The 20,589-nt window shown below is 40.1% G+C and overlaps 1 protein-coding gene across 1 annotated transcript in view; it reads left to right on the top strand.

The window, feature by feature from the left end:
- The window catches only part of LOC127423495 (argininosuccinate synthase-like), a 48,095-nt gene that overhangs the window by 8,968 nt on the left and 18,538 nt on the right, over positions 1-20,589 (top strand). The window contains exons 5-11 of the mRNA XM_051667846.1: positions 508-564; positions 661-735; positions 1,336-1,406; positions 1,547-1,577; positions 11,811-11,901; positions 16,516-16,600; positions 18,708-18,772. Coding sequence (XP_051523806.1) covers positions 508-564; positions 661-735; positions 1,336-1,406; positions 1,547-1,577; positions 11,811-11,901; positions 16,516-16,600; positions 18,708-18,772 — 475 coding nt within the window. The remainder of the gene's footprint in view (positions 1-507; positions 565-660; positions 736-1,335; positions 1,407-1,546; positions 1,578-11,810; positions 11,902-16,515; positions 16,601-18,707; positions 18,773-20,589) is intronic.

Raw genomic sequence — 20,589 nt, 5'->3', positions numbered from 1 at the left:
ATAAAAAAACATAAAAGTAGACTTTCAAAAAACAATACAAAACTTTGCCCACACACATTTAAAACTACAGATCCCTCTCCACTGCCCCTCCCCAAGAACCTTCCAAAAAGGCCAAATATCTGCCCCATTTTTTATCAGATAATCCCAGATCCCCAGCCTTCTGTAAGACATCTCCTCACCCTCCCCATCTCCATGCACCACTCTCGAAATGAGGGCGCTCCAGCTGACTTCCATCCCCTAAGAATAACCCGTCTGCCGATCATAACACTGGCCAGCACCCAGTTCTTTATGCACCTATCCACTATATTAATGACGGCCCCATCGCCTAAAATACAGAGTCTGGGGCAAAATGAAATTTGAGTTCCCAATACATCACACATAAAACTCTGAACCCTCAAACAAAATTCTTGGATCTTAACACACCACCAAAAAACGTGGGCTGTGCAATTGAAATGTATTTTTAATGTTGTTCAGTTGAAAAGTATTTTTTGATTTTGTTTTTATCAGGGGAATGACCAAATTCGGTTTGAGCTGACGTGTTATGCACTCTACCCTCAAGTGAAGGTAAGATGTGATGATCAGAATTCATTGATTAAAATCATCTAAGACTATTATTTATGTATCAGTTTCTGATCCGCCTACTTTCCTGTCAATCATCAGATCATCGCTCCATGGAGGATTCCAGAATTTTACAACCGTTTCCGTGGCAGAAAAGACCTGATGGAGTATGCAGAGGTACAGTATTGTCAAATACATGATAGAGAGAGAGTTATGAAAGTGCAGCTGACATTGATTCAGATTTGCAGCATTAATTGTTCCATCTCACATTACTTAAGAAACCACTGTAATGTGTGTTACTCCCTTAAATCTAACAAAATACACACACCCCCATGTAAACTGACTCACACCACTAGGTGGCGCTCATTACCACTTAATAAGGGACAGCGACTGAACCTCAATATTGAATTGTTGGATGTTATTTCTCCCTGATTTAAAAGCAGGTACACTTACTTTTTACGATTAGTGGGAGTGACTAATACTCTTCCTGGGGTCACTTTAGACTGGAAATCTATTCCACACATTCCGACTTTACAAAAGTGTCCCTATTCTTTCAAATGACAGTGCACATTAACTTTCACAATAAGATCATTAAACTTTCCCATACAGAAACCTGATACATCGACATATATAAAATAAATGTTTTACATATGCAATGTATCAAATGGGATTCTGTTTATTTTAAGTTTTAAATCCGAGTTTATTCCCAGATTTTCAATGTGGTTTCAGACGTTTTGAAGCCCGTTGAATGTCTGTGTTCTTATTTTCTACACTCAGAAACATGGTATTCCTGTACCGGTCACTCCGAAAGCGCCATGGAGTATGGATGCTAATCTCATGCACATCAGGTGAATAAATAAAACCTTTACACTTATTAAATCTGATAGTCTTAATAATGTTTCTCGTCTGTTTTCTGCGTGATACAGTTTTTCTTGAATGTTGTTATTGCTCAAAAGACTAAGGTAAAAATGTGTCTTTTCAAATACAGCTATGAGTCTGGAATTCTCGAGAATCCCAAGGTAAGAGATCACCTGACATTTCAGTGAGAAGAGCCACAATTTTCCTGCATAAATATTATGGTAGATGGTAGTTTGCCTTGGTTAACATCACTAATATTAATTAATTTACACCCAGATGAAACACACAGATCGTACAGGTGACCTCTGTGACCCAGGTCATCACCCTCGACCCTTAAAACACATTTCGTTCTCTTCGGCTGCCTGTTTTTTGTTTCTCTGGTTTCATGGTCTGTTGTGGTCCTGGGAAGCGTCGAGGACACACAAACACTGACCTGTCATCAGAGTGCACCGCTCTAATTTCTGATTTCATGGGAGCGGGTACGAGCGGGCGAGTGTGACCCAGCGGGCCTCTCGAGTGCCGGGCTCTTCAGCTGAGGCCATTGTTTGTCCCGGGTCGTGACATGTGAGGGGAAACACTTCAATGAGACACTGAGACGTCACTGTTAACAGCAGCGTACAGAGAGCTTCATTCCTTTACACTGTGGAGGAACGAGGTTCATCTAAACAAATTCAAAAGCAATAATGTTTTATATGATGGTTATACAGTTAACAGTGTTGCTTTTTCACAGGTGCGTTATTTATTATTGCATATGATATCATTATGGTAAATATATTTCGTTAGATTGATTTTGTAAGTTTGATTTGTTTCAAAACTTGTAGACATGATCATTTAAACATATGTTTCCTCTTCTCTTGTCTTCTCTTCTAGTCTCGTTTTGTCCCATCTCTTCCCTTCTGTTAACTTCACATGACGTGACGTCTTTTCTCATCTCAAATGGACTCTTTTTTTTTTTTTTTTCCTCTCATAGCATCTGGCCTCTTATCTCATCTCACCTGGCCTCTTTTGATCTCTTCTTGTCTCATCTCGTCCCTTTATGTCTCGACTTATCTCGTCTCAACTGGCCTCTTCTCGTCTTGTCTCATCTGGCCTCTTTTTTTTTTTTTTTAGCTGTCCTAGCACCTGGCCTCTTATCTCATCTTGTCTCTTTGTCTCGTCTCACCTGGCCTCTTCTGGTCTCGTCTCGTCTCAACTGGCCTCTTCTGGTCTCGTCTCGTCTCAACTGGCCTCTTCTGGTCTCGTCTCGTCTCAACTGGCCTCTTTTTTTTTTCCTCATAGCACCTGGCCTCTTATCTCGTCTCTTTATGTCTCGTCTTATCTCGTCTCAACTGGCCTCTTCTCGTCTTGTCTCACCTGGCCTCTTCTTATCTCTTTATGTCTCATCTCGTCTCACCTGGCCTCTTCTCGTCTAGTCTCGTTTTGTCTCTTCTCTCAAGTTCACGTCACATCACATTTTTTCCCATCTCAACCGGCCTCTTCTCATCTTGTCTCTTTGTGTCATCTTGTCTCTCCTAGTCTCCTTTTGTCTCGCCTGGTTTTGGCCTCTTCTTGTCACGTCATGTCTCTTCTCATTTCACGTGGCCTCTTCTGGTCTTGTGTCTGCTGGTCTTGTCATGTCTGGTCTCTTTACTTCTCTTTTCATCTGTTCACGTCACGTCTCCTCTCACCTGGCCTCTTCTCATCTTGTCTGGTCTCGTCTCATCTGGTCACTTCACTTCATGTCAAGTCTCTTCTCATCTCATCTGTTCTGGTCTTGTCTCACCTGGCCTCTTCTCTTCTGTTCACTTCACCTGGCATCACATCTTTTCCCATCTCACCTGGCCTCTCTTCATCTCTTCTAGTCTCATCTTTTCTCATCTCATCTGGTCTCTTCTGTTCACTTCACGTCACATCTCTTCTCGACTCAAATGGCCTCTTCTCTTTTGGTGTCATCTCATCTCTTTATGTCTCGTCTCATCTCACCTGGCCTCTTTTCGTCTCGCCTGGTCTAGTCTTATCACTTCACATCTATTCTCATCTCACATGGCCTCTTCTCTTCTCGTCTCTTATCTTTTCTATTCTCATCTCACCTGGCCTATTCTGGTCTTGTGTCTTCTGGTCTTGTCTCGTCTGCTCATTTCTCATCTCATTTTATCTCATCTCTTCTGTTCACTTCATGTGACGTCACATTTTTTCCCATATCACCTGGACTCTATTTTTTTTGTCTCATCTGGTCTCTTCTCTTCTGTTTTTTCTGCTTGTCTACATCTCGCATCTCGACTGCGTGCACTAATTTTCTCCACTGTGTTTTACACGGATTATTGCATCAATCTCAAACATCTGCTGATTAGGAACCACATTGAACCACATCAATCTCAAACCCTCGCCACTCAAGAACAACCATAACAACAACAACAATAAGCAATTGCAGTAAGTCAAGGCATCCGCTCATGTTATTTCTTCCTGAATTACATGCCACATGTTTACTATAGCTTCTTCCATCTGCAGTGAGAGATTCACATGTGATAAATGTAAGGAATTAGTCAGGCTGATGGAGAAGTTTAATGAGTTAGAGACATGCATCTGAACGCTAGTGGAGGTCAGTGAGAAAGAGAAGCCGGTAGATACTGTTTCGGATGTGAGCAGTACAGCGAGCAACACACACACTTTGGTTCCGGCTGTAGAGCCCCCGCAGCAGGGCATTTGGGTGATGTCTCAGTGGCATACTCACTCAGCAAAGCAACTGCACTCTCCCATTCCTGTTAGGGTTTCCAATCGATTCTCCCCACTCAGTGATGCACCCACTGAGAATCATGTTGAAAGAGCCCTAATAATTGGTGATTCTATTGTAAAGAACATGGTAATAGAGACTCCAGCCACCATTGTTAAATGCGTTTCAGGGGCTCGAACATCTGACATCAGATCAAATTTACAAGTGCTGGCTAATGCTAAACATAGATTTTCTAAAATTTGTTATTCATGTTGGCACTAACAATGTCCGGTTTCGGCAGACGGAGATCACTAGAGATGAGGTTAAAGAGGTGTGTGAACTTGCAAAAATAATGTTAGACACTGTAATATGCTCTGGCCCCCTACCTGATCGTCATGGTGACAAGGTTTATAGTATATTAGTGTCACTGAATGGCTGGATGTCTGAGTGGTGTCCAGAGAATAGCACAGGATTTATAGACAATTGGAAGAGTTTTTGGGGTAGACCTGACCCGCTAAAGAGAGACGGACTCATCCCTCCAGGGAAGGTGCCACTCTCCTCTCTAGTAATTTGGCTCATAGATTTAATAGTGATAGTATGTGACTAACTGGGGCCCAGGTCAGGAAGCAGACAAACTGGTTAATCCGATCGTCTGCTAGCTGCCTTGAGACGTCACACAGGTCACATAAACTACAACACATAGAGACTGTATCACCTAGATATCATATAGAGACTGTGTCTGTTCCCCGAACGATTCATATGGAGTTATGTTGATACTATTGAAATTCTACCGCAGAGCGATGACATCTCGGATCATTACCTCGTCTCTTGTTTGCTGCGATCAGCTAATGTCACTCAATCTACACCACACTATCGTTCAGGTAGAACTATTCTTTCGACCACTAAAGACAGCTTCACTAATAATCTTCCAGAATTGTCTCACATACTCAGTAAGCCAAAAAGTCTAGAAGAACTTGATGTAATTTCATGGTGCATGGAAGGATAGTGTCTGTAGCTACAGACATAACCACTAAAAGCTGCCAGGTCAGCATATTTGAGCAAACTCATAGAAAATAACTACAACAGTCCTAGGTGTTTATTCAGTACTGTGACTAAATTGGTTAGGAATAAAGACTCGACTGAACCAGATATTCCATCGCAGCACAATAGTAATGACTTCATAAATGGAATTATGCAATCATCTGTCACAGCACCTCAGAAAACAGTATCTCATAATTTTGCTCACGAGAAACTTCAATCCTTCGCTGTCATAGTTCATGAAGAGCTAATAAAATTTATCGAAACATCAAAAGCCACATCATGTATGTTAGATCCAATACCAACTAAGCTCTTAAAAGAGGTATTCCCTGTAATCTCAGAACCTCTTCTTAATATTATTAACTCCTCGCTGTCCTTAGGACATGTCCCAAGAAACTTTAAAATGGCAGTTATCAAACCACTTATTAAGAAGCTACAGCTTGATCCTGGAGAATTGGCTAATTACAGACTGATTTCAAATCTCCTGTTTATGTCGAAAATACTAGAAAAGGTAGTGTCCTCCCAATTATGTTCATTTCTACAGAGAAATAGTATATATGAACAATTCCAGTCAGGATTTAGGCCCCATCACAAAACAGAGACTGCACTTATCAGTGTTACAAATGACTTGCTCTTATCATCTGATCGCAGCTGCATTTCACTTTTAGTGCTTTTAGATCTTTGTGCTGCCTTCGACACCATAGATCACGACATTCTCTTGAATCGGCTGGAAAATTATGTTGGCATTAGTGGACTTGCATTAGCATGGTTTAGGTCCTGTTTTTCAGACCACTACCACTTTGTCTGTGTAAACGAGGAATTGTCAGATCAAACAAAAGTTAAGTATGGAGTGCCACAGGGATCAGTTTTAGGGCCTTTGCTTTTCTCCTTAAACATGCTTGCCCTGGGAGATATTATCAGGAATCGTGGAATAAGTTTCCACTGTTATACCGACGATACCAACATTATATTTCTTCTAAACCCAATGAAACAATTCACAATTCTCCAAATTAGTAGAGTGTGTCAATGAAATAAAAGATTGGATGGCCAGAAATTTCCTTCTACTCAATTCCGACAAAACAGAGGTACTAATGATTGGACCAAAAACCTCTACAAATAAGCCGGTATAATATAATTTGACTCTCGATGGATGTACTGTTACATCATCTTCAACAGCGAAGAATTTAGGTCTTATATTTGATACCAATCTGTCCTTTGAAAATTAAATTTCCAATGTTTGTAGAACAGCATTCTTCCAACCTAAGAAATATTGCTAAATTACGACACATGCTCTCTGTTGCTGATGCCGAAAAACTAATTCATGCGTTCATGACCTCAAGACTAGATTATTGTAATGCATTACTGGGAGGATGTCCAGCAAGTTCAATAAATAAACTTCAATTGGTTCAAAATGCAGCAGCCAGAGTGCTGACTAGAACCAAGAAATATGATCATATTAGCCCAATTTAATCATCGTTACACTGGCTACCTGTTAAATTTCATATTAATTTAAAAATTCTGTTAACTACGTACAAAGCTTTGAATCTATGAGTCTAGCTCCGCAGTACTTAAGTGACCTTCTGTCACGCTATATTCCATCACGTTCATTACGATCACAAAATTCTGGCCTGTTAATAGTTCCTAGAATATCAAAATCCACAAAAGGAGGTAGATCCTTTTCATATTTGGCTCCTAAACTATGGAATAGTCTCCCTAACACTGTTTGGGATGCAGACACACTCACTCAGTTTAAGTCTAGACTAAAGACTCATCTATTTAGCCAGACATACACTTAATTTATCCTTCAACTCACAATAAGGCTGCTTTAGTTAGGTCTGCCGGAACCAGAAACATCTATAATGATCTATAACTCTGCAATAAATTGTATGGCATCTACGCTAATATTATTCTATTTGTTTCCATGTTTCAACCTCGGGATTCATATCCTGAGGTCACCAGAGCCAGTCAGTCCAGCTCCGTTCCTGCTTGGTGTCGGACTCCACTGCTACGTGTCTCTGAGTGATGATGACAAACTACAGCCGGTGCCAGCCAGACATCACTTCAGTCTTTTACGCTGTACTTCAGAGGATGAACTGATGCCATCTCCAACCATAAGACATGGGATAATTCATATGCCACTGCCTGAACCTTATTTCTAAATACAATTATTATTTAATTATTATACACAATTCACAATCATATTAAATCAAACTACACAATGATGACTCTAAGACTTTATAGATATTACAGCTTCATTTTCTGCTAGTGCATGATTTTCTGTAAAGCTGCTTTGAAACGATGTGTGTTGTGAAAAGCGCTATACAAATAAAAATGACTTGACTTCACATCACGTCTCTTCTTGTCTCAACTCGTCTCTATATCTCATCTCGCCTGGTCTCGTCTTGTCACTTCACGTCACGACATGTCTCTTCTCGTCTCACGTGGCCTCTTCTCATCTCTTCTTGTCTTTTCTGGTCTTGTCTCGTCTGGTCTCTTTACTTCTCTTTTGTAGTGGTGGTGGCGTAGTGGGCTAAAGCACATAACTAGTAATCAGAAGGTTGCTGGTTCAATCCCCACAGCCACCACCATTGTGTCCTTGAGCAAGGCACTTAACTCCAGGTTGCTCCAGGGGGATTGTCCCTGTAATAAGTGCACTGTAAGTCGCTTTGGATAAAAGCATCTGCCAAATGCATAAATGTAAATGTCTTTTTTTCTGTTCACGTCATGTCTCTTCTCGTCTCACCTGGCCTCTTCTCATCTAGTCTCGTCTCTTCTTGTCTGGTTTAGTCTCTTCACTTCTCTTGTGTTCACTTCACGTTACATCTCTTCTCATCTGGACTCGTCTCATCACTTCTTGTCTCATTTTGTCTTATTGTATCATCTCCTTCTCATCATTTATCTTCTTTTCTTTACTCATCTCATCTCTACTATTGTTCCATCTCATCTCTCCTCATTTCTGGTCTTACCTCTTCTTGTCTCTCCTTTTGTCTTCTACTCTTCTCTGTCTTCTCACTTTCAATCTGAAGTCTTCTCCTCTCTCTTTTCATCTCATCTCTCCTTGTCTCTACTTTTCTCGCCTTATCTCATTGTGTCTCGCCTCTCCTTTCGCTCTTGTAAAGTCATTAAGACATCTCTCACAGTCTCGCCTCATTTCCTTTCCCTACTCTGTTATTATATATATATATATATATATATATATATATATATATATATATATATTATATATATATATATATTATATCAGTTATTTTCATTCAACAGTTAGTGGCTGAATTACTTTAAAAACCTCGAAATTCTTAAGACCGTTCCACCCTTTTGAGTTAAAATGCAAATCATACTCTCTTATCAGCTCTCTGTTTTCTCTTTCCAATTTACCAACAACTCCAGCTCCGAGACACTGTGATTTAAGCGTCACTTCCAATCCAGTGGTCAGATTTCACTGACATACGTCTCATCTCTTCACTCATTCATTCTTTCCCTCTCTTTGACAATCTCGTCCCTTCTCCTTCTCTTTCAACTCTGAGCTTTGATTGAAAGCAAATGAGGCATCTAACGCATGGAAAGAGAGAAATTTACTTGCTCTAAGTTCATGCGGCGACCGTCTTTCAGGATGGGCGCTCAGCCGCCTCACACGACAACAATATATGGCGAAGTGAATAAAGCAGCATAGCGAGCCATGGACCGGTGACATGATGGTTCTGTTCACGGGCCATTTACCACCAAAGCGCTCTCTTTCTCTCTGTGGATTATTTCTACCTCTGCCTGTCTTTCAGGGTGATAGGGCAGGGCCACATACACCAGCAGGGGTGTAGAATTGAAATTCATTGATCCCATCAGATTAAATCAACCCTGTTCCCTCTGTCAATCCCTGGAGAACTGAAGTGTGTTGAGCTGCACCTGATTTTCAAGTCTTTAGTGAAGTTTTTTTGCCATTGTTAACACTGATGAGTTCGGGTTTGCATGAACAGTTATGCAGTTGATAAGGAAAATATCCTCAAACTTGGGTATTAATCATAAGAACAATCAAATTATCACTTTTAATCAGTTACTTTGTCATTATATATCTCTGGGTGTAAATAAGGTTGCTCTGAAAAACTGCTTTTGTTCCCAATCATGTCAACTGTATCTGAGAACATTTTTGTGTTGATACGACAAAGCGATCAAAAGTTATATCATTACAAAATAATTTATCATAGTGTCCAAAAACATCTCCAAACAAATAAAACATAATAATTGTACATAAGAACTAATTACACATGCAAACACAGCAATGACTAAAGGTTTGCATAGCATGCAGACATGATTTTAGTAATGAGATTTCACAGAATGAGTTTCATTCTGTGTCATTTGAGTCATCATTGAGTCTGTGTCATGTATTTGGCGCCATCTCCTGGTGGTCATATGTAACATTGTGCTTCATGTGGATTATCTAATGATCTATACATCTGATTATCTTGTGTGTGGACTCGTTTGAAAGATAATCACCTCCTCTAAGTAATGATATGTGATATTTTCTGTTTATTTTTCGTGAAGTTACGCAGAAGTGAAAACGCAGCATATAAGCAACACCAACGTAATTGTCAAAGACATATACTTAGCTATTACTCGCTATATTTCTGTCTGTGAGTAAAACAAGTAGACTGGTTGTATTTTACTCTTTGACAGCTTTCCAACAACATATGACACATGACTATTTGATCAGTTTGATATTTTTAATGATTACAATAATATGTTCAGTCCAATTTTTTTTTATTAAATTATCAAAACGGAACATTTCTGATTTATCTTCAAATTTAAAAGCACTTGTTCAGTTTTGGTCATAATGTCTACATGTGTAGTTATTAATATTTTGACAATTATATTTTTTCTCGCAGTAACCCTATCCCTAATCCAAGCTTAAAGGGTTAAACCTGGACATTTATCTGAGGAAAAATTGAAACATTGCTTTTAAATGAAGTTATTTGTGAATTTATTGAAATGCATGAATTTGAATGTACAAGCTTCATCCCTGTTACAAAAGTTATTGTAGCAAAAGTGATCAAACAATTATTTTAAAGTTGCATTATTTTCCGCCTGGATTATAAAATTGTGCCTCCTGGGAAGTGACATCATTTGAACCCTTTCAGGTGGGAAAACAAGTAAATAATCTCATTCTGCCAATATTTCTCCATTTTTACACAAATTGTAGTGTTGACTCTATTTGTCAAGGTCAACCCTGTTGACCTGTGAAAGTTGTCACAAGGAAAACGGTCAAACAAATTAAACAAATATTTTTCTTGTATGTGAAATACCAGATAAGCTTATCAGAAACGATAACATTTGGCCCCAAACTATCTCCTTATAATTGAATTTTTTAAAGATTTTAAAATGAAATATTTACAGCTATATACAAACTACATAACTACAGTATATAAACCTGAGCATTTATGTGAGGAACAATGAAATCATTGCTTTTAAATGTAGTGATTTGTGATTGTATGAAATGCACAGGCTTTTGTTTACATGATAAAATACTTGAGACACTGAGACTCACCAAACAAACAGTGTTTTAGTCATCATGCTCCTGCTGTCTCGTGTGTTAAAATTATAACCGCTAATTTTACCCTTTTAGACAGTTCTTCAAATGGCTTTTAAAGCCATTTCACCACATGTCTTATAGTTTTATCTCAGTACAGATACTACTGAAGCAGAAAATAAAGTCATGTAGTGCAGTCAGAGAGAGCGTTTAGTTAAAGACTGCTGCACATTTAGACTCGTGGCGACAGAGATTAGTTATCATATGATGATGTTTGTCTGGTAAAGGTTTCCATTTAAATGCACCCAGTGGTTATTTTGCATAGTTCCCCTGCAATTTGCCTTTGCTCAGGACACATCGACTGTCATCTCGCTGTAATTGGCAGGGGGACCACCATCTGATGGACGCCGTCCCCCCCTTACACACACACACGGTGGGCGGGCGGGACATCACTGCTGTCTTCACCCAGTGGAAGTGCATATCTGTCTGGCATGAAGACTTGATGGATTTTCAAACTGTGTGGCATTTTGTTTTTTGTGTTTTGCTCACATGTAAATAAATAAAGATGTTTTTCTTCTCAAAATGAAGTACTTTTTTCCTGCAAAAAATGTCACTCAAAGCAAACAAAATCCAAAACCATTTTCATGCCTTTAGGCACAATATTTAATCAGAAATGGGAATTCAACAGCACTTTAGCTCAGTGCTTCTCAGCTGGTTTTCCTTCAGGACTCAGATTTTACATTTGACAACCCAGCAACACCAAAACAGTTTATCGCACAAAAGTAATCCAAAGTGTCCTTAATTCACCATGAAATACATTGTGCTCGACATGAACAAGTCAGCATGTGTGATATAAAGTCTTTGATTGCTCTTCACGTATATAAGCGTGCCAGTTTTGTATGTTTGACCTCAAAGAGTTGTAAAATAAAAGGCCACATGGTTTGAAAGCTATTCATATGTTGGCACAATTGATAGTTGTCCACAGGTTTTTTAAAGGTTTTTAAATTCCATCATGTGTGTCCAATTTTTGTAGACCACAATATCTAGGCCAAAACAATTTCTCCTTATTTATTTTATTTGACACAAAGGTAAAATAAAGGTAAATGCACTTTTATGTTGATGACATAAAATTGAAACTTGGATGTTTTTCAGAATCATGCGCCTTCAGATCTTTACCAGATGACCAAGAACCCTGAAGATTCACCTAATGAACCAGACATCCTGGAGATCGAGTTCATTAAAGATTAGTGTGTGTGTCATTGTTTATGGCACTTTTCATGAATAAGGTATACATTTGTGTCCCATTACTTTATTCATACAGCGTGACCAATTTAGTCCAATTCCCAACCGAATGACTCTTATTAACTGGTTGATCTGAATCTACAGCATGAAACACACAGCGTGACCAGTGTAGTTCGATTCCCAAACGAATGACTCTTATGAACCGGTTCTTTTGAATCTACAGCGTGAAACACACAGCCTGACTAGTGTAGTCCGATTCCCAAACGAATGACTCTTATGAACTGATTCTTTTGGATCTACAGCGTGAAACACACAGTGTGACCAGTGTAGTCCGATTCCCGAACGAATGACTCTTATGAACTGGTTCTTTTGAATCTACAGCGTGAAACACACAGCGTGACCAGTGTAGTCTGATTCCCGAACTAATGACTCATATGAACTGGTTCTTTTGAATCTACAGCGTGAAACACACAGCGTGACCAGTGTAGTTCGATTCCCAAACGAATGACTCTTATGAACTGGTTCTTTTGAATCTACAGCGTGAAACACACAGCGTGACCAGTGTAGTTCGATTCCCAAATGAATGACTCTTATGAACTGGCTCTTTTGAATCTACAGCATGAAACACACAGCCTGACCAGTGTAGTCCGATTCCCGAACGAATGACTCTTATGAACTGGCTCTTTTGAATCTACAGCATGAAACACACAGCGTGACCAGTGTAGTCCGATTCCCAAACGAATGACTCTTATGAACTGGTTCTTTTGAATCTACAGCGTGAAACACACAGCGTGACCAGTGTAGTTCGATTCCCAAACGAATGACTCTTATGAACTGGCTCTTTTGAATCTACAGCATGAAACACACAGCCTGACCAGTGTAGTCCGATTCCCGAACGAATGACTCTTATGAACCGGTTCTTTTGAATCTACAGCATGAAACACACAGTGTGACCAGTGTAGTCCGATTCCTGAATGAATGACTCTTATGAACCGGTTCTTTTGAATCTACAGTGTGAAACACACAGTGTGACCAGTGTAGTCCGATTCCCGAACGAATGACTCTTATGAACTGGTTCTTTTGAATCTACAGCATGAAACACACAGTGTGACCAGTGTAGTCCGATTCCCGAACGAATGACTCTTATGAACTGGTTCTTTTGAATCTACAGCATGAAACACACAGTGTGACCAGTGTAGTCCGATTCCCGAACGAATGACTCTTATGAACTGGTTCTTTTGAATTTACAGTGTGAAACACACAGCGTGACCAGTGTAGTCCGATTCCCGAACGAATGACTCTTATGAACTGGTTCTTATGAATCTACAGCATGAAACACACAGTGTGACCAGTGTAGTCCGATTCCCGAACGAATGACTCTTATGAACTGGTTCTTTTGAATCTACAGCGTGAAACACACAGTGTGACCAGTGTAGTCCGATTCCCAAACGAATGACTCTTATGAACTGGTTCTTTTGAATCTACAGCATGAAACACACAGTGTGACCAGTGTAGTCCGATTCCTGAATGAATGACTCTTATGAACTGGTTCTTTTGAATCTACAGCGTGAACACACTGCGTGACCAGTGTAGTCCGATTCCCAAACGAATGACTCTTATGAACCGGTTCTTTTGAATCTACAGCGTGAAACACACAGTGTGACCAGTGTAGTCCGATTCCCAAACGAATGACTCTTATGAACTGGTTCTTTAGAATCTATAGCGTGAACGCACCGCGTGACCAGTGTAGTCCGATTCCCAAATGAATGACTCTTATGAACTGGTTCTTTTGAATCTACAGTGTGAAACACACAGCATGACCAGTGTAGTTCGATTCCCAAACGAATGACTCTTATGAACCGGTTCTTTTGAATCTACAGCGTAAAACACACAGCCTGACCAGTGTAGTCCGATTCCCGAACGAATTACTCTTATGAACTGGTTCTTTTGAGTCTATAGCTTGAAACACACAGCGTGACCAGTGTAGTCCGATTCCTGAACGAATGACTCTTATGAACTGGTTCTTTTGAATCTATAGCTTGAAACACACAGTGTGACCAGTGTAGTCCGATTCCCGAACAAATGACTCTTATGAACTGGTTCTTTTGAATTTACAGTGTGAAACACACAGCGTGACCAGTGTAGTCCGATTCCTGAACGAATGACTCTTATGAACTGGTTCTTTTGAATCTACAGCATGAAACACACAGTGTGACCAGTGTAGTCCGATTCCCGAACGAATGACTCTTATGAACTGGTTCTTTTGAATCTACAGCATGAAACACACAGTGTGACCAGTGTAGTCCGATTCCCAAACAAATGACTCTTATGAACTGGTTCTTTTGAATTTACAGTGTGAAACACACAGCGTGACCAGTGTAGTCCGATTCCCGAACGAATGACTCTTATGAACTGGTTCTTTTGAATCTACAGCGTGAAACACACAGTGTGACCAGTGTAGTCCGATTCCCAAATGAATGACTCTTATGAACTGGTTCTTTTGAATCTACAGCATGAAACACACAGTGTGACCAGTGTAGTCCGATTCCCGAACGAATGACTCTTATGAACTGGTTCTTTTGAATCTACAGCATGAAACACACAGTGTGACCAGTGTAGTCCGATTCCCAAACAAATGACTCTTATGAACTGGTTCTTTTGAATTTACAGTGTGAAACACACAGCGTGACCAGTGTAGTCCGATTCCCGAACGAATGACTCTTATGAACTGGTTCTTTTGAATCTACAGCGTGAAACACACAGTGTGACCAGTGTAGTCCGATTCCCAAACGAATGACTCTTATGAACTGGTTCTTTTGAATCTACAGCATGAAACACACAGTGTGACCAGTGTAGTCCGATTCCCGAACGAATGACTCTTATGAACCAGTTTTCTTCAATTTACGCCGCAAAACACACAACGCTTTCTTTCGAACAAATCCGCCTGTTCTTTTTATTGAATCAAAGACTTACTGAACCACAATTCATTCATTTTCATCACGTCGAATTTGAACCAAGAATTGAGAGTAATTACTGGATGGTTCTTGATATGACAGTGTGTAGGTAAAGATACACATTATGAGTTTGTTGTTATTAGTGATGTTTTATAAAAATGAATGAGTGAATGAAATATCTTAATTAAAAATCTGAAATGATCATTTAAAACGTATTCAATAATTATCATTTAGTAACAGACTGCTGAGGGCAGTTAATCCAATAAGAAATGCATTTATTTTGTACAAATATTTCTTCATCACAGGTACTAAAATAATAGGAATCATTTCGTTTCTTATTCTTCCCATCCCTGGTACATAAATACTATTCCAGTCTAGTTCTTGACCACTGATTGAGTTAAGTGTATGTAGTATAAATAAATCTGATATAACATTGAAGTGTTCTTTCAGTGGAGCATCTAACCTAGAAGTGTTTGTAAAATATTAATCATTCTTTGATCGTTTTTAAGCAGTTTAACGCAGTACGTCTCCATCCCTGAAAGATTCCCAAGACATCTTTCCCATATTTTTCACATTAGAATCTCAATAGTTGTGTGTGGTACTCCGGCTGATTTTATCACACAGCGATGTCATTGTGTCCATCAGTATTCATAGATATTTGAGCACGTCCATTTAGTGTTCATGAGAAAAGCTGGTTTACTGATTCTCACAATAGAAACCCCCCGTCCTGTAAAGACCTGGTTTATCTTTTTATTCTCTTCCATCTTTTCTTCACTTTCTCAGCACTCTCTCTCATTGATTAAAAAAGGAACCTTTTTCCTTCTGTCATTTTAACCCCCCGTTTCTTTGCCACGTCTTCTCTTGTGCCCTCAAAAGGGAACAGGGCAGAAAAGGGGAAAGAGTGTAAAAATGTAAAGCAGTAATTTTTCCTACAACTGTGTCTTCTGTGCTATTGTTGCTTTTCTAAGGCGAGGAGGGAACAGAATGAGCGCGGTGAATGCCGTCCACACGGATCGACGAAGAAGTGGTCAGGAGACTCGCAGTTCATGCAGTGTTTAATTTATTTGAACTTTTAATCTAATTATTAACTATTTGAAAGGATCGGGCTCTTTGTCAGCGGGGCCGGCCCCTGCTCTTTTGGGTGCCCTGTAGCCCCGGGACTTTGGATATGGGAATGGAGCGTTTGACAAAACTCCTTGTATGAAAAGATTTGTCAAAGGAATAGTTCACCCAAAATGAAAGTCATTATTTGCTCACTCTCATGCCGTTCCAAACCTGCAATGTTGGGGAGTAGTTAGTCTCCACGATCTGTTCTCTTCCACCTCTGGCCTGTGAGCAGCTCATTTCATGCTTTGAATAAGTCGACTATTGGCAGTGATTTGTCGATGGGTGTTACGTGGAGAGCAGAGTGCAGGACCGGTTGTGATGTTGCTGGGCAAACCGGTGGACGAAAAGCAGATCGATTTGATTAAAATGACTTTTTCCATTTTAGATCAACATTGCAAAAGTGTTACTTGTAACTTTGTAATCACGCAAAGAGATTCTAGAGATGTGGAATCTTGTGTAGTTTCATTTCCTTTGACAATGAAATTTGTTCTGTGAGTTTAAAGGGATGTTTCAGAATTATTGCTGATGAAACTGATGTATGTTCATATTTACAGGTGTGCCAGTGAAAGTGACACATGTTAAAGAGGGAATGTCTAAAAACACGCCACTGGAGATCTTTTCTTACCTCAATGAGATCGGGTGAGCAGATCTTTTTTTAACACTGTTCCTCGTTTGGGGGGCACTCAGAAACTTTTTTTTGGGGGGATTTTTCCCCTTTTTCACCCAATTTGGAATGCCCAATTCCCAATGTGCTCTAAGTCCTCATGGTGGCGTAGTGACTCGCCTCAATCCGGGTGGCGGAGGATGAATCTCAGTTGCCTCCGCGTCCGTCTGAGACCGTCAATCTGCGCATCTTATCACGTGGCTTGTTGAGTGCGTTACCGCGGAGACGTAGCGCATGTGGAGGCTTCACGCTATTCTCCGCGGCATCCACACACAACTCACCACACACCCCACAGAGAGCGAGAACCACATTATAGTGACCACGAGGAGGTTACCCCATGTGACTCTACCCTCCCTAGCAACCGGGCCAATTTGGTTGCTTAGGAGACCTGGCTGGAGTCACTCAGCACGCCCTGGATTTGAACTTGTGACTCCAGGGGTGGTAATCAATGTCAATACTTGCTAAGCTACCCAGGGCCCCAACTGCTAGATTCTTAATAAAGACTCCAAGTGAGGACTAGAACGTGAGCATGGACTGTCAGAACCACTCCCGTCCACTCTCGGTACAGAGTGCGGGTGTCTTAGGCCTCTTTTATTCAGGTACTAACAGCAGCGCCTCACTTAATTTCTTCACCAGACAGTCCCTAACAAAATAATAAAATATAGAGTCACTCAGCACGCCCTGGATTCAAACTCGCGACTCCAGGGGTGATAGTTTTTTAGCCATTTGTTAATGTTTGCATGAATGTCAGTTTACATGGTGTGTGTGTGTGAGTGAGTCTGTGTGTTTGCGTGAGTCTGTGTGTGTGTGTGTGTGAGTGAGTCTGTGTGTGTGAGTGAGTCTGTGTGTGTGAGTGAGTCTGTGTGTGTGTGTGTGTGTGTATGAGTCTGTGTGTGTGTGTGTATGAGTCTGTGTGTGTGTGAGTCTGCGTGTGTGTGTGTCTCTCTGTGTGTTTGTGTTTGTGTGTGTGTTTGTGTGAGTCTGTGTGTGTGTGTGAGTCAGTGTGTGTGTGTGTGTGTGTGTGTGTGTGTGTGTGTATGAGTCTCTGTGTGTGTGTGTGTGTGTGTGTGAGTCTCTGTGTGTGTGAGTCTGCGTGTGTGTGAGTCTGCATGCGTGTGTGAGTCTCTGTGTGTGTGTGCGTGTGTGTGTGTGAGTCTGCGTGTGTGTGTGTGTGTGTGTGTGTGTGTGTGAGTCTGCGTGTGTGTGTGAGTCTCTGTGTGTGTGTGTGTGTGAGAGTCTGCTTGTGTGTGAGGGTCTGTGTGTGTGTGAGAGTCTGCGTGTGTGAGTGAGTCTGTGTGTGTGTGTGTGTGTGTGTGTGTGAGTGAGTCTCTGTGTGAGTCTCTGTGTGTGTGAGTCAGTGTGTGTGTGTGTGTGTGTGTGTGTGTGTCTGTGAGTCTCTGTGTGTGTGTGTGTGTGTGTGTTTGTGTGAGTCTGTGTGTGTGTGTGAGTCTGTGTGTGTGTGAGTCTGTGTGTGTGTGAGTCTGTGTGTGTGTGTGTATGAGTCTCTGTGTGTGCGTGTGAGTCTGCGTGTGTGTGTGTCTGCGTGTGTGTGTGAGTCTGCGTGTGTGTGTGTCTGCGTGTGTGTGTGAGTCTCTGTGTGTGTGTGTGTGTAGAGAGTCTGCTTGTGTGTGAGGGTCTGTGTGTGTGTGAGAGTCTGCGTGTGTGAGTGAGTCTGTGTGTGTGGTGTGTGTGTGTGTGTGTGAGTGAGTCTCTGTGTGAGTCTCTGTGTGTGTGAGTCAGTGTGTGTGTGTGTGTGTGTGTGTGTGTGTGTCTGTGAGTCTCTGTGTGTGTGTGTGTGTGTGTGTGTGTGTGTGTGTGTGTGTGTGTGTGTGTGTGTGTGTGTCTGTGTGAGTCTGTGTGTATGTGAGTCAGTGTATGTGTGTGTGTGTGTGTGTGTGTCTGTGAGTCTCTCTGTGTGTGTGAGTGTTTGAGTCTCTCTGTGTGTGTGAGTGTGTGTGTGTGTGTGAGTCTGTGTGGGTATGTGTATGTGTGTGTTTGTGTGAGAGAGAATCTGTGTGTGTGTGTGTGTGTGTTTGTTTGTTTGTTTATTAATCAATAAGCTTTTTTTCTCTTGTTTGATAGTGGAAAGCATGGTGTCGGGAGAATCGATATTGTGGAGAATCGCTTTATTGGAATGAAATCAAGAGGTGAGAATCTAAATTCAGTGCCAGAACAAGATATTGAGACCGGAGTCTTTTTTCACACTTGTTTTGATTCGGGGGTCTGAAAGCAGTTTGCAAGAATTAGGGGCTTCTTTAGAAACTTAAAGGTCTTCAGTTTATGTGAAAATAAAGGCATGTGGGTTTAGCGAATGGCATGTCAAAGTGAAGAAATTATGAGAAAATATATTAGTATTGTATAATAATAATATTTGAATATTCATTTTCATATTCACATTAGACTTAAAATGATTTTTTTTTCAAGATTTACACATTTCAATTTCATCTTATGAAATAAAGCAAATGAAATTTGTTGATACGACAAAACAATCAAAAGTTATAACAATACAAAAATAATTTATACATAGTGTCCAAAAACATCTCCAAACAAATAAAACATAATAATTGTACATAAGAACTAATTACACATGCAAACACAACAATGACTAAAGGTTTGCATAGCATGCAGACATGATTTTAGTAATGAGATTTCACAGAATGAGTTTCATTCTGTGTCATTTGAGTCATCATTGAGTCTGTGTCATGTATTTGGCGCCATCTCCTGGTGGTCATATGTAACTTTGTTTTATTTGTTTGGAGATGTTTTTGGACACTATGATAAATTATTTTTGTAATGTTATAACTTTTGATTGCTTTGTTGTATCAAAACAAAAATTTTCTCAGATATAGTTGACATGACTGGGAACAAAACAAAGGCTGCATTATTTACACCCAGAGATATATCATGTGAAATAAGAAAAATAATGCGCATCAAAAGGTTTACCGATATAGCTGATGGAAACGCAATTTATCACTCAAATTTCACAAGAGTCGACATAGTATTTTTCCGTTTAACTCTAGCGCATAAACTATGTCGATACTTCAAATCTCACGAAAAACTGGTTTGGAAACTTTTTGTTGAGAAAATAGACATTAACGCAAAAATATAGTCACATGACAGAATTTACCCCAATCATTAGCCTGACGAATAGACGGCATTCAAGGAATTTAAATATTTTAAACCCTCTTTACCTCGGATCGCATTCAGAAAATGTACATTGCATTATGACGCTAACATTAATTTTAGATGATAATCAAGGTCAGTTGGTCGTTAAAAGTTGCTGGAGAAATATGCGGGACATAATGCAGCTGTGATGCTTTAGATGATTGTTTAAAATATCCTCTTGAATATCAGGAATGTATCATATATGTAAACACTGATATTACACCGCATCAATGTTTCTTTAATATCTGTGCATACAGCAGATACACATGGATGGATGCTCCTTATACTAAGACTGAAAGTTTCCTCCACTACTTGGTGCAGTTTACCAGCTTGAACAGGGTCATGACGATTCACTTTCGGGTCGTAACCGGTGGCAACCTGCGATAGGTGCAACATCAGGACCGATATTACAGTCCTATCAGAAGGGCAACTGTTCCCTTACGATTGCAATTCCTCGTCTTCTGATTGCTTTTATTTGTGAAATTAAAATGACAGTAAGTCTAATTTCAATGAATTGTCTCAATACTCTCCCCATTTGACCAAAACATCAGAGGAAAAACATTAGGGACATCTGGGAGGCGAATTAGCGATAAACACACATTTCTGTATAGAAACGGCTTCAGGGCAGATTTCTTTTGCGCTAAACCAAAACTTATGCGACAAAGTGTTTTTTTAAGCATGACGTCATCAAGCACACCATTTTTATTGATAAAAGGTCATTTGAATGGAAACAGGCAGAAAACGGCAAATTCCGCAAAAAAATTTTTTTTTTTACGCATTTTCACTTTGTCGATAACAA

This window comes from Myxocyprinus asiaticus, chromosome 3 (genome assembly GCF_019703515.2).
Source record: "Myxocyprinus asiaticus isolate MX2 ecotype Aquarium Trade chromosome 3, UBuf_Myxa_2, whole genome shotgun sequence".
In the NCBI taxonomy this organism is placed as follows: domain Eukaryota; kingdom Metazoa; phylum Chordata; class Actinopteri; order Cypriniformes; family Catostomidae; genus Myxocyprinus; species Myxocyprinus asiaticus.
This window is presented reverse-complemented; position numbering and strand designations above follow the sequence as displayed.